Source organism: Cucurbita maxima, unplaced genomic scaffold (assembly GCF_002738345.1).
Source record: "Cucurbita maxima cultivar Rimu unplaced genomic scaffold, Cmax_1.0 Cma_Scf00018, whole genome shotgun sequence".
Classification (NCBI taxonomy): domain Eukaryota; kingdom Viridiplantae; phylum Streptophyta; class Magnoliopsida; order Cucurbitales; family Cucurbitaceae; genus Cucurbita; species Cucurbita maxima.
The window spans coordinates 3447347-3461983 of NW_019272034.1; the positions used below are offsets into that span (position 1 = coordinate 3447347).

Sequence of the window (14637 nt, forward strand, 5' to 3'; positions counted from 1 at the left end):
TACTATAGTCGTAAGCTAATCAAACTTTATGGTAGCTACGAGATTAGCATGTATTTTTAAATTTGTGCTCTGTTTTTTTTTTTTTTACTTTCTTTTCAATATTATGTTTATTTCGTTGCAATTTCATTTATTTAATTTTGATCGTCCTCCTATTTTAAAATTTTAAAAATTTGTGTAGATTTTATTAAAAGATAAAGTAGATAGAAAGAATTATTTATTATTATTATTATCATTTTAAGGTTTGAAATATTTTATATACATTGTTTTGTGTATATGAAAAATTATATATGATTGAATAAAGTTTAAGAAAGTTGATTTATTTATTCCTCAACTAACATGTGGGGTTGAACTTAAAGAAAAATAAAGATGTGGGGTTGGGTAAATCAAATAATTTCAAGCCCAATATAATTAATTAAAATTTCCTAAAATTATATTTATTAAAAAAAATTAATAATTTTTAAAAAAGATGGGACAGCAAGAAAAAATCTGAGGGAACATTAGCCCCCAAAAATTAGAATTCCCTTTGGAAAGGCAAGTGGTGGGGTCAAATAATAATATAAATCATAATAATTCAATATCTTTTAATTCATTACTCTTTTTAAAACTTTAATAATTTTTTTAAAAAATTATTAATAATTCAATAAATTTTATCCTAATTCTTGCGAGAATTAAGGCTCTCGTCGTAGAATTTGAAACTTGTCATAGAATTTGAAACTTACTAAATATGCCTCCTAGAATTTGAAACTTACTAAATGCACCTCCGCTAAGAAGCTCAGATTCCTTTTTGAGGATTCTATTGACTTGACTAAGTTGATGAACATGACTTTCTACAATGGTATGATATTATCCACTTCGAGCATAAACTCTCGTGACTTTACTTTGAGCTTCTCCAAAATGTCTTATATCAATTCATGATCATTCCCTAAATTAGCCGAGGTGTGACTTTCATCCAAACACTTTTAATCTCCTTCTTTCATCCAAGAACTCCAGAGAATTTTTTACAAATTAAAGACCCAAATGAGAAGCATAATCAAATTCTAAGGGAAAATATGAATAAATAAAAAGAAGATAATGAATATGTTTTGTTTTGTTTTTAACTTTGGCTGGGCTTCTAGAGTACCAACATATCTATACAGCCTAAAATGTCCTAGCAAGCAGCACCCATCAAACCATAAGATTTCAAAGCCCATCTCTGTCCCTATCACTAATTTCATTTGCTGATATTTCAACCAAAAGCATTTACTTTGATAAACTAAGAACATGAAATTTGGCAAACATCCTATAGCAGCCAGAGAAACCTTCTAAATTTCCCTATTTTATCAACCTACAATCAATTATCTACACAGAAAGTTGAAAATACTACTCACAGATTGAAGAGGTAAGTCTCCCATTCTTCATCTAATATGAGAATCAAGAGGAAGAAACACTGGATCTGGAACAACCAATGGCAACTTATTAATGTACATAAATAGTCTCTTCCGGTTCTCCTGCAAAATTGAAGTAAGATCAATCGTTTCATTCCTGTCTGTGTAGATCCATAGGTCGCCGGAGTTTACTCGCTTGAGGCTATCCCGACAGAAGGGACACGACTGAGAACGACTGCGCCTGGACGATGAAACAGACAGACAAGATTGTAATCATTGATAGAAGGAAGGTAAGGTTGAATGTGAGTCTAAGAATAGTGCTAGCAGTGAATGCAAACAAAACATATCAGGATAGTTATGAAGATTTTTATATCCTACGGATAATTTGATTTCAAACTCAGTACACTTTCTTGAAATCACTTTTGATTCTATCTTATTTTCAGAATAAGGGGTCTGGGGATAGATTATGATCAATTGAAAAGTAAAATCATAGTCTAAAACTTACCAATCTCGATAACATTTCAAGCACAAAGAGTGGTTGCAATGAGGCAAAACAACAATGCTGTTAACCTCCATGCAAATTCCACACTCCTTTTCTCTTTCTTTGTCGATTTCTGACAGTTTTCCCCTTACAAATTCATCCCTTCTTTTGTATCTGGCATTGCAAACCTCTTTCTGTTTCCTATCTTCCAATTCTGTGATGCCCTTTTGGAGTTGCAGAAGAGAAGGGAAGATTACCACTGTTGATGAGAAGAACAATCCATTAACACCCCCACCAGAAAAGAACAAGAACAAGAACAGAAAGCTAAGTTCCAATACTTTAGATGTAATGAAGTAAATAGTCATAATGGCAGCCATCTGAGAATCTCACTCACCATAAAATTCTCTAATGCTAGATTTTCGCTCATAAATGGACATGGTGGTCTTTCCATCTGGATAAGTCTGCATCATAACATTACACGACAAGAAGTAATTAAACTATATTTACCATCATTGTCAAGAATTAGAACATCAGTCCACTTATAATATATATATATTTGTCAATCAGGATATAATTTGAAGTTAGAACAGATATGGCCTTCCATGGAGAAAATATCAAGCAGATAAACAAACAAAAAAGCTGCTAACTGGTAAATATTGCCAAATAGTACCAAAGTGTAAAGGCATACCACATAGATATGGATTCGTAGCAGCCCCAAGGCACCAGCAAGGTGGCAGTCAGTCCATTGAACAAGAAAAAGGAAAAAGGGAGCGGCAGGACTGTAAGATATTCTCATTTGAACACAAGCTCCATCACTCTCTCTTGGACAGTCTAAAGCACTGCAAACAAAAGAGGAATGGTTAAACAAGAAAAACAGGGCTTAGAGAAAATTTGACCACACCAATTTGTTAATGCTAATTCATATGAATTTGCTATCAATCTGATATCCTCCTCCCCCAACCCTCTTTCTCATCTCAGATATTTCTTCAGTCCCGCACTGCTCAACTTTTACACAGAGACAGAAAGAGCAATCAACGATGCAATTTCTTACCTATTCACTGATACAAAAAAACACAAAACAGTAATGAAATTCAATAGCAGTACAGAAGCTAAATCGTTCTTAATTTGACTGGACAATTCACTGAAAGATATTTATATTGCTCATCCAACATTCAACAATGTAGACAGTTTCAAAAAGTAAACAGTCCCTTGTACTGTCGCCAGTAGAATATGTATTTTCTAGAAAAAACCAGAGAGAAACAATTAACAAGAAAAATCAAGCAATGAACATGCCAGAATCAGTTTATTAACTCATCGGCGTTTTCAGAGTGGAATTTATGGCCAAAAAGTTGCAGAAACAAAAATTCTCCATACAAATCGAAAATTTCGTTTCTCAAAGAGAATGAGGAAGAAAGTTACAGAGTATTGGCATGCTGTACATCGGCTTCAAGCGCTTTGAGCGAATCCTTGAACGAAAGCTTTCCCATGGCGGTCGAATTTTCCCGGAAAAGAAAAATCCAATCCAACGAAAACGAATGATCGATCAAGTAGAATCAAAATCTCGAACCGAAACCCTACAGATTATCCTCATAATCTAACATTGAAAAAAAAATCAACCAAAAAACAAAAAATAAAATCTCGTAATCGATAATCCGAAATTCTTTCGAACTGATCAAGCAAAAGCACAAGCAAACGCCGAGCTTCGCACTCGAGCCGTTCTATTTTATAAATATCAACCTAATTTACCATATTACCCTCCCACAGCAATATAATTACGCTTCCAACAATCGGGTAATAATCAACTACGGCCGAGTAGATTCTAAATAATGAAATTCCACCAATGACTCGTCGCCAGCGATTTATTTTGAGCGCACAAGAAATAAAAAGTATTGTTTTGAAATGACATGGCAGGTTCTTATTTGCTAGTAGTAATATCCAAAACCAACGCGCCCAATCTTTTAAATTATGGCGGCTAAGATTAAATGACGTCCTAAATCCAAATTCCCACTCATTAAAATTAAATTAAAAATTAGGATAATTGACAAATTAATAAAACATTTTTATCGCTAATTTTTTCTTTACAAATTTTATTAACCTAAATATTAATCAACTAACTCTATATATATTACATTTCACGAACCGTAACAAATAATATAAGGAACCGTAATAAATAATATAAGTTTCTTATTTAATATTGAGTACAAGTCTCTCTTTTCTATCGGTCGTATTCTCGATTTAAATGGAAATTTTCTATTACGGTTAGTCCTTAATCACATCTCTAATATTAATATTAATAATTTATAAATTAAAGTATAAATAGTTAATAAGGATGTGACTAATTAACTTATTTATTATCTTATCTTTTAAGTAATAAAGTATAGCAGATAGGAATATATTATATACTTTAATCCTCATGCATCATATTCTATAATTACAAAATCTCAAAAAGCAAAAAATATATAATTACAATAAAGTATTATAATTAATAACTCTATCTATATCTATATATAATAATAATAATATATTATTATTATTATTATTACTCTAAACCTAATAAGAGTTTATACAGGGATATTTAAATCAATCAATTCAGACTATCCAACCTAAATCATAATGGTTAAGTTAATTATATTTTTTTTTTAATTTTTTGAAAAACAAAAAAATTCATCCATTGCAAGTTGATCGGTTTATCTTTTAATCAAGTCAACTTGACAAACTCGAAAATAGGGTTACAATCTAATTCAACTCAACCTTACTTTACTGTTAAGATTACTGTGAGGACTAAAGATATTTGATTTATGTCACAGATACCAATGAATATTGTGACTTATAAATGTTTAATATTTGATATTCATGAGTTTTTAATAATTAACCTAACATGTATGGTTAGAGATCTTCACAGGTGGGGGTGAGGATGGAGAAGGCTTCTTCGTCCCCACCACCTAATTCATTACCCATCCTCTTAAAATTGTCCATTTATTTTTGTGGGAATTCTCTACTCATAATTGACAGGTGTCGAGTTCTTGCAAAGAAATTTTTTTCGTTTATTCTTAATTTTAAAAAATTATCATTTTAAAGAAACTTAGAATAAATAAAACCCATAAGAAATTGAAATTATAATATAAAAAGTTTTATAGTACTACCATAGACTAAATATTGAATAAATATTTTTTTAATACTTAAAAAAACAACCCGACAATCCTACCCGTCCAACTTGAAAATAGAGGGTTGAGTTGGTTGTAAATTATTATCGGAGTACTCAAGTCACCAACTCAACCAATTCCATTTTGGGTCCGTCCAAAATATTTTTTCAACCCATATACATCTTTAGTCCCACCCGAGAAAAAAAAATTAATTAAAAAAATTATAGGAATTTCATATATATATTATTATTTTATTTTAAGATAAAATTTAACATGACAAAAAGTGACACAAACTATGTATGAAGGGATATAATTTATAAATATAGAGTAAAAAATCAAAATATAGCTCATTGCTTACGACACATTTAAAATGGTGCCTTATAAATTATTATTATATATAATATTGAATATTATAATAACAATACAAGTAGACGAATATTGGAACATTTAATTCTTACGGAACGAACATCGTGATTACCTCATTTTTCGTACAGTAACGTAAATATTAAATATTTTATTTATTTATTATTATTATTTTTAATAATGATAGTCCAATATTATTAGTGAAAAAAAAGTAAAAATAAATATTATTAGGAGAATTTCATCATTTTAAAATTTAAATAATTAAGGAAAAGGAATTAATGTATCGTATCTCATGACATCGATCCAATACAAGATGGAGTCCAACATCTTGTACTTTACACTGAACCCAAGCCGGTCGGATTTGTTCCGACTAGCCACCATTTTTCCCGGCAGCCTAAACAAGCTGTCTAAGAACCCCCAATTGGCCAGCTCCTCCATTTCCGTCGGAATCAGCCCTTCCTCCTCCACTATCTCCGCCCACACCTTCCCTTTCTCCGCCATCGCTGCCGTGTAATGGAACTCCGGAGAAAACATCCCTTTCTCGTCCTCCGCTGCCGCCGCCGCCAATCCAAACTTCTCCGCCACCGCTCCCCATATCTCCTTCCACGTGAAGCTCCACCCGTTGCACACGTTGAATGCTTCGCCGTCTGCGGTGGCTGTCGTTGAAATTTACACATAAAATATTTTATATAAATATTTTTATGGAAAATTGAAATTAATTAATAGTGAAAGAGTGGCGTACTATTTATTTCATTGGTGGCGGCCCAAACGTGCTGCTCCGCCACAAGCCGAGCGTCGGAGCCATTGATACAAAACCCTTCCCAGCACGCCGCCGAGCCGCCGAACACAAACGGCTTCTTCAGCTTCTTACAAATAGCTCCATAAACACACAAACTCCCCATAAAATTAAAAAAAGTCCGGTTCGAACAGCCCAAAATCAAACCCGGTCGAAGAACACTCCACGCCACCCTCCGCCCGCCGCCGGACAGCCGCTCACGGAGGAGATCCTCCAACGCATAATAAAAATTGTTCCCAGATTCCGCCCTCGGACTATCCTCACAATAAACCGCCATCCCACCGCCGCCGCCTCCATCGACGGCGGCTCCCGTCAACGAAACGTAGTGCTTAATCCCGGTCTGTAGAGAGACGTGGCGGAGAGCCGGCGCCGCCGGGAGAATGACGTCGAGGACGTTAGCCAACATGGTCCGGTTCTGGTCCGAGCAATCTGAGGTATCGAACCGTAGCTGGGCAGTCCAAGTGACCCAGAAAAGATGTGTGACATGGCGAACCGGCGAGAGGTTTCGGTGAGCGGAAGAGCGGTCGAGCAAATCGCAGGAAATGAATTGGAAATTAGTATCGGTGATGGGGCTGACATTATCCGGCCGCCGTGCGACGCCGTAAACTTTCCAGCCGCCGGTTGAGAGAAGGGTTTTTGCTAACTCTTTTCCTACCAAACCGGTGACTCCGAAAATGACGGCGACAAGTTCGCCATTGCCGTCTAATTTTGCATTGATTGTTTCGGCCGCCATTGATAGCAAATTTCAAGCTCTCTAAGACCATGATCGATATATATATATACATATAATTAATTAATTAATTAATGTTTGTTCTTGAAGTTTTGAAGATTATTTCTAGAACCAAAATAGACGGACAATTTTTCTTTTTAGGGAAAAAAAAAAAGTATTTTTGTTAATTTTAAAATTTAATTTTTTATTAAATATTAAAATAATTTATTAAACAAAACTTATTATGAAAAAAAAAAGCATTTAAAAAATAGATAAAAATCCGTCTATGCTGAGTTTATAATTTAGCTTAAAGAAAAAAAAAAAAAAAAAAGAGTTGTAATATCCGAATAAAATAAATAAAATAAAAGAATTATGACCACCGTTTTTATTGACCGATAGCGGGTAAATGAGTTAATAATCTAGTAAATTCTCAATTAATTTAACTTTAATACAAATAAATTTTCTATTAATTAACTACTTTAATAAAGATAAATGTGGAAAAAAATTTATTTATTAATTTTAATTATTTCAGTCATATTAATAATGAAATGCCTAGCACGGTTTAATAAGTATTACTGGTTCGATAATCATCTATTTTTTATGAATTTTTAAATTTAGAAAATAAAAATAAAAATCTCTCTATATATATATTATTTTAGTTTTTTATTTCCATTTTTCCTAATAAAAATTAAAAAAAAGTGAAATGTTTAATTCGTTGCAATAGGCCCTTCAAAGACGTGCAAACCAAAAATCAACTTGTTTTAAAAAAATAATTAAAAAAAAAAGAAATTATTATGAAGACATGTTCTATTATTATGAATGAAAGTCAAAATACTTTACAAGTAAACCAAGCAAAGCAATTGTAAGCTACTCAACTAACTCGACCATATGTTCTATTATTTGAAAGCACGGAAATGCTTACGTTAGTATCTGACTAACTCGAAAATAGGATTACAATTTAATCTTACTCTATTTTTAAACAGATTAAAATCATTTAACGATTTTAATTGATGTTCGTGATGCGTTGTGTTACATTTGTGCATATGAGTTTAGTAGTTTGAATAGAAAAAGCAGAAAGAAATTGCTACGTAGCTGAGGAGAAGTACCATTCCTTTGATGTAATGTGAATTTCCGTCCTGATAAAAATTTTAAATTTGATTTATAATTGAGAAACGAGTTAAATTTAAATTTTAGAGATGGATTAGACGGACGTTACCTGTAGAGTGAATAGAGTGAGAACGATGGCGAAGGCGAGAGAAGCGGTTTGGATGAGACCAAAATCAAGATCCATTTTGATGCCTAAACACCATCCAACAGCTACACTCAAAGGCACCTAATAATTGAAACATTCATATTATCATAAACTCATTCATCTTCATTTACCCTCTTTTTTTTTACTACTAATTTATTACCACAAACACTGAAATTTGAGCTGCTGATCCCAATGCTATCCCAAGTGTTATATCCTACACAACAACAACCAAAATAAGTAAACGATGTTTTCTCGGTCGGGTGTGGTATGTTCTTAATGCTTTAGGGTTTGTGTGAGATTGTAGATTGGTTGGGGAGGAGAACGAAACGTTCTTTATAAGGGTGTGAAAACTTCTCTCTAACACACACATTTTTAAAATCTTGAGAAGAAACTCAAAAAGGAAGGCTCAAAGAGTGACAGTATCTCTTAGTGATGGGCTTGTGCTGTTAGAGATGGTATTAAAGCCAAATACTAATGTGCAAACGAGAAGGCTGAGCCCTAAAAAGGAGTGGACGCAAGATGGTGTGCCAGCAAAGACACTGGGTCCCAAAGAGAGGTAGATTGTGAGATCCCACATCGATTGAGGAAGGGAATGAATGCAAACATGGACTCTGGGCCCTGAAGGGAATGAATTGGGAGATCGCATATTAGTTGGGGTGGAGGAAGAAACATTTTTTTATAAGGGTGTTGAAACCTCTCCCTAGTAGACAAATTCAAAAGAAAAAGTACAAAGAAGACAATATTAGTAATAGGCTTTGATTACAAATGATATTAGAGCTAGACACCGGGCAATGTGCCAGTGAGAAGGCTAAGCCACGCAGGGTAAAATAAAGGGTTGATTAAGAACTATTTACTATACACCATAACAGTTACCGTCACTCAATGGAAATGTTTGCTTTTGGAATTCAGATGGATGAGCAGGCACTTGAACCTGGAACTCATGAAATTCGGGGGAAAGATAGAACCGGTCACTATAATAAGGGGGTGAGACATGATCGCAACTAAAGATTCAATAACCCGAAGGGGTGGATTGAAGGTGTCCCACATCGATTAGAGAAGAGAACAAGTGCCAATAAGGACACTAGATCCTCGAGGGGTGGATTGTGAGATCTCAGTGTGAAAACCTCTCCCTATCAAACGCATTTTAAAAACCTTGAGAGAAAGTCCAAAGAAACAATATATGCCGAGGTGTTACAGTTTAGCTCGGTCTAAACTTACCAATTTGTTCTTCACAGCAAATATTACCGACCCAGCATGCTCAGCTGCATTACCCATAATCGGCAGCACAATTATACTCATAAAGCTCACCGAAACTCCCCATGATTGTGATGACTCCTACGCTCAACAAAAGCCCATAATTTCTTGGAAACAAACACAAAGAGAATGGCTTTCAATGAAATGTACCTCAATTGTATCCACAACATACTGTGATAGAACAGCTATGACAATGGTCATACCCACCAGCCAACCAAACGAGCTCCAAAGCCCAATTATTGCCATTTCTTCATCATCCTCTTCCTCCTATTCAACCCATTCATTACATGTTTAGACAACAAATTATACTTAAGAGTTCAAGAGAGTTTGAATAATCACCTCTGGTAGACCAAAAAATTGGTTATGGGTTTTCAACTGGAAGAACACATAAACAAGATAAGCTATGAGCATAATGATGCTGCAAGTTCTTGATAGCTCTAGAACAAACAAATCTGTCCATAATTTAGCTGATGGTGATGCAAATCTTGATGTCAATGGCAGCATTTGGCATAGCAATCCGAGTAGCAAAACCAAAGAGCTCACGTTCGCGACTTTCTGTTGAGAAAACACGATCTATAACGTTAATGTTTTTGTTTCTTGTTTCTCAAACTTGTCCGATTCGAAAGTTCGAAAGTATTTTTGTTTTTGGCTTACTGGGTTGAATGTTTGTTGCTTGTTGAGATTGGATAAGCCTCCAAAGAGAAGAGATGTGCCAAGAACTAGAAGTAAATTGGAAAGAATGGAACCCAAAAGGGAGAATTTCAAGATGTGGATTTTGTTTTGGTGTAAAGCTAACATTGCTAATATCAACTCTGTTGCATTCCCACATGTTGCATTCACTAGCCCTCCAACTGCCATAATTAACAAACACAAAAACGACCCACAAATTAAATTACAAATTGCTATGTTTTTTGATTTACGAGAAGTTCAGGTACTCAAATTACCCGAGAACTCGACCAACCTAGACTACCAAACTCAAACTATAAAAATTGGGTTGATGGGATGTGTAATGGCACACGTCCTCTACTGATAGATATTGTCATCTTTAGACTTAAGACGTTTTCACACTATTATAAATAATGCTTTGGATCTCACAATCCACCCACTTCGAGGTAGAGAGTAGGCTGAGACTAATTATTCTCTAAAAAAAAAAAAAACCCTAAAAATGAGGGGTATTTTGGTAATTATGGACTAATAAAGTCTGATTCACAACAACTCAGAAATGGACGGTGGAGATTTGAAGTACCTGTGGGCCCCGTGAAGAATGCAATCTGCCTGATATTTTTTTCAACGAAGAAACAACAACACACGAAATTAGAAGAAAAATATTTATGAATTTATTTTCGTAAAATTATAGGTTAAGAATTATAAATTTTGTTGAATTTTTAAAAGCATAAATACAAAATTCAAATTAATTAATTATAGGAAGGAAAATGAAAAGCGTTCTTACTCGGTCAAAAAACTGACACGTTCTGCAAGGTGAGCCAATCCAAGTAAGCTCAAACCAAGTGTCCATGCCTACGTGGCACACAATTACATGACAGGTCAGATTCTATTAAATAAATAAAAATAAATGAAAAAAAAAATCAGAAAAATATAATAAATAATTCTATTCCCACTTTTTATTTTTCAAAAACATAAATTTAAAATAAATTTAATATTATGAACGAAGTACGACCGAAGGCTTACGCTTCCAAAGTTGTAAAAATCCGCCGCCACCGCCAAAGGGATCGCCGGAAAAAGCACCGCCAGCTTCGTTCCAAACACCACTTTCAGTAAATTCCCCCACAAATCCCTAACCAACCCAAACCTCACCGTCGCCGTCGCCGTCGCGCCACCTCCATTGATCTCCAAATCACGGAAAACCAGCGGCTCGTCTGAACCCATGAGTAGGCTAACCACCACGGCGGAGTCCGGCAGAGGAATTAGCCTAGAATGAAATATCGCCGCCGATGCTGCAGTGTCTGTGTGTTTTTCAGGTGAAAATCAAGGCGGAGAAACAAGAACAGAGACATAATGGGTCCGAAATAGTGGATTTTAAGGTTAAAAAAAACACACGATTAGTGAAAGAACACGAAATTTCCTGGAATTTTCTGAAATTTCAGTTACCAAACATACTCCATGTGAATTTATTCAAAATTATGGTGACACTTAATTACTCCCATTTTTGTATAATATATGTTTGGTAACTTTATAATTATTTTCATCCGTTACATATCATTATATTTTAATTCATGTACTTGCAAATACGTTTGAACATATAATATGGCTGATTATGTAAGAGTAGTTTAATTTGTTTAATTAAAGTACACTATATGAATTTTATGGTACACGTTAAGCGGTGACCATCAAAGTCAGTCACTAAAAGTTGACAGATAGACATAAACACGTGAATGAAGATAAAACACAATGAAACAACATGCGCTGATTGGACGAATTTCAATCTTATTAAATTTTTGACACGTCACAATATATGTCTGAATAAATTTAATTTATTTTTAAATATAAAGTATAATTATTAATTATTAATGGTAATAATAATATTATATTATAAATAACATTATATATATTTCCATTTTAATGTGCACCTGTTTTTAGTTTTTATTTTTTTTTCCTAATTTAATTTAGGTGTTTAATTTGATTTTAACGTGTACCCTTTCTAATTTTTAATTCTTAATAAGTGTTAAATTTGTATTTGTTTATCTAATTGACTTCGAATCTATTTAATAATTTTTAAAATTTAGAGATTTATTAGGTATGAAAATAAACATAAAATTAAATTTATTAATTGAGATAAACTTGAAAAAATAAAATTGTTATTTAACTAAATTAATTACAAAAAATTAATTATGGAAGAAACAACTAAAAACTTTATATTTTAAATTTAAAAATAGTTTTGCAAATATATATTTTTCTTTTTGCTAAAAGACCCATTTTGGAAATAGTTTCAAATTTTCAACACGGGTTCAAAACGCAAATATGTAAAAGTTTGGGGCCGGTTCAGGAATAATATTTAAGCTTCGCTAGACCGGAACTTCTCGTTAGAGAGAAACAGAGCAAGGGAAAAGCTTCTGTGAAACTAGCGGGAAAGGGTAAGAAGGAAGAAGCAAACCCTAAGAAATGGCGGAGAAATTGGCTCCAGAAAAGCGCCATAGCTTTATCCACAACGGTCTTTTCTATCTCTTCATCAATTTCATCTTCGGAATTTTCAATTTTCCGAATTAATTCACTGTATTACTAGTTTTTTTTTTTTCTTCTTTTCAGGTCAGAAAGTGTTTGAATGGGATCAGACTCTGGAGGAGGTTAATATTTATATTAATTTGCCTCCAAATGTTCATTCAAAGCAATTTTACTGCAAGATTCAGTCTAGGCATGTCGAGCTTGGGATTAAGCGGAATCCTCCTTATCTCAATGTCAGTATCATTGTATTTTCACTTCTCTTTCTTGCTTGATTTAAGTTTGATCTATTAATTCGTATGTTGTATTGGTTGCTTTGAATCGTTGATTTGCAGCACGAACTTACTTGCCCTGTGAAGACGGATTCGTCTTTTTGGACGCTAGGTGATTGCGAATTCTCGCTTTAATGATTATTTATAATTTTGAGGCGGTTGAATGTAATGATTTTAGACCAAATATATGGAAATTCTAATCAGATTATTAATATCTCTTTCTGTATTTCCCTTCTATTGCTCCGATTTTGTCTATTTTGTGGTGTAATTGTTTTGTTTATTTGGTGTGGCAGAGGATGGCATAATGCACATTACACTGCAGAAGAGGGACAAGGGTCAGACATGGGCTTCTCCCATACAGGGTCAGGGTCAACTTGATCCTTACTCCACTGATCTTGAGCAGAAGCGTCTTATGCTCCAAAGGTTTCAAGAGGAGGTCCGTTTTTTTCCTCCATGTTTTTAGATGATATGAACATGTTTTGTGCTTTCCATGTTTGTTTTATATTCCATTTATTTCTTTTCTTGAGCATTTGTTCATTTTTAGTCAGTGATCAATTGCTTCAAGCTGTCAAGATAGAAAAAAGAGAGAAAAAAAAAAAAAAAATCTCTAGATGCATACATGAAATCTTTAACTAATGTAGAGTACCAAGCAAGAGAAAATACAATGATAGTCTATTTTGTTTGATTTCTTCTCTTTGAAGATATCCCTTAAGTAGTCAATTAGGTGCAGCAACAAGAGGGTGAAGAAACTCCTAACCCAAAAGCTTCACTCATTTTCCTTCAAGGCACTTCCAAGATGACTTGAACATATGATGAGCTCTTGTACTAACTGATGTTGGATAGATGAACCAATTTTGCAAAGCTGCAGATGATAGGACTTGGGATATAACCCAAATATTCCTACACTTCCTCCATTACCAAGCTCAAGAGTTCATCTGCAAGGCTACTCCATTTGGAGCCTATCCTTGGTGGCAACCTTTAGAACCCAATCAAGTTGAAGGAAAATATCTCATAAGTCCTTTCTCAAGTTCATGGGATGCCCTGCATTACTTGTTTTTGTTGTATTTTGAATTCCATATTTTTGTATTTTTAAGCTTTTGAATTTTATTTTGGATGGTATAGAAATAATTGGGGTTGCATTCATTCATTGCATACGAAGTTTCTTGTCTGATTCTGGTTGAGTCACTACAAATGTTATCCACTCTGCATGTCATACAGACACACATACGTATGGAGGAGTTGTAGGATTCTCGTTAGTTTACTAAAATTTTATTGGGTGGAATGCTTTTGAAAAGTTTTGATACCTTCGAAATTCATGACCTTGTTTCCTTTCCTACATAATTTCATATGTCCAGAGTCATGTCAGTCATGTAATGAAATCTTGAAATTTAATATGCTCTCATAGTTCCTTTGCAGAACCCTGGATTTGACTTCTCAAAAGCTCAGTTTTCAGGCAACTGTCCCGATCCAAGGACCTTCATGGGTGGAATTCACTCAGATTGACAACTATAGTTCGTGACATTTATAACTTGCATGGGCATGACACTCTATTAATCCTTAGTAAATAATGTAGGTTTTCTCCTGGTCTTGATTTATGCAATCCCTGTAATAGCTGCTATTGTGGAAGGGAAATTTACCGAGTCTTTGCGCAATAGCTGCAATGAATTAAAAAGATTTAGTTGGTATATATTTATCTACCAAATACTTTGTATTATAAGCTTTTAACCTTCTATTTGGTTTGATATAAACAAAACTATGTCCTAGAGTTCTATAGCAGATGCAAGTACATGGTAAACGTAGCAACTGATATCGTCATTATCTATATA

General features: G+C 33.9%; 4 protein-coding genes across 7 annotated transcripts; 1 reads left to right on the forward strand and 3 right to left on the reverse strand.

Moving 5' to 3' along the window:
- Positions 1-1227: 1227 nt before the first annotated feature.
- LOC111493310 lies at positions 1228-3548 on the reverse strand. 2 transcript variants are annotated; one of them, XM_023142968.1, is made up of 6 exons: positions 3265-3539; positions 2897-2903; positions 2534-2684; positions 2240-2306; positions 1870-2104; positions 1228-1605 (listed from the first exon to the last, which is right to left on the reverse strand). In XM_023142968.1, exons 1-6 carry the CDS (start codon positions 3284-3286, stop codon positions 1395-1397), a joined length of 693 nt encoding a protein of 230 aa, XP_022998736.1. In that variant the 5' UTR covers positions 3287-3539; the 3' UTR covers positions 1228-1394. The 2 variants fall into 2 exon arrangements, with proteins under 2 accessions (XP_022998736.1, XP_022998735.1); XM_023142967.1 differs by lacking the exon at positions 2897-2903 and having other exon boundaries at positions 3265-3548.
- Positions 3549-5596: 2048 nt separating this feature from the next.
- Positions 5597-6880, reverse strand: LOC111492905 (3-oxo-Delta(4,5)-steroid 5-beta-reductase-like). Its single transcript, XM_023142413.1, has 2 exons — positions 6094-6880; positions 5597-6007 (listed from the first exon to the last, which is right to left on the reverse strand). The coding sequence occupies exons 1-2, from the start codon at positions 6878-6880 to the stop codon at positions 5613-5615; spliced, it is 1182 nt and encodes a 393-aa protein (XP_022998181.1). The 3' UTR covers positions 5597-5612.
- Positions 6881-7711: 831 nt separating this feature from the next.
- Positions 7712-11356, reverse strand: LOC111492783 (vacuolar cation/proton exchanger 3-like). Of its 3 annotated transcripts, none has more exons than XM_023142230.1 (10): positions 11178-11356; positions 10813-10880; positions 10609-10637; positions 10017-10213; positions 9702-9917; positions 9513-9629; positions 9327-9443; positions 8269-8322; positions 8073-8189; positions 7712-7992 (listed from the first exon to the last, which is right to left on the reverse strand). In XM_023142230.1, the coding sequence occupies exons 1-10, from the start codon at positions 11247-11249 to the stop codon at positions 7906-7908; spliced, it is 1074 nt and encodes a 357-aa protein (XP_022997998.1). In that variant the 5' UTR covers positions 11250-11356; the 3' UTR covers positions 7712-7905. The 3 variants fall into 3 exon arrangements, with proteins under 3 accessions (XP_022997998.1, XP_022997997.1, XP_022997996.1); XM_023142229.1 differs by having other exon boundaries at positions 11109-11356; XM_023142228.1 differs by having other exon boundaries at positions 11052-11356.
- A 1032-nt stretch (positions 11357-12388) lies between these two features.
- On the forward strand, positions 12389-14612 carry LOC111492785 (nudC domain-containing protein 2-like). Its single transcript, XM_023142233.1, has 5 exons — positions 12389-12531; positions 12627-12775; positions 12875-12923; positions 13105-13247; positions 14228-14612. Exons 1-5 carry the CDS (start codon positions 12483-12485, stop codon positions 14312-14314), a joined length of 477 nt encoding a protein of 158 aa, XP_022998001.1. The 5' UTR covers positions 12389-12482; the 3' UTR covers positions 14315-14612.
- Positions 14613-14637: the final 25 nt, after the last annotated feature.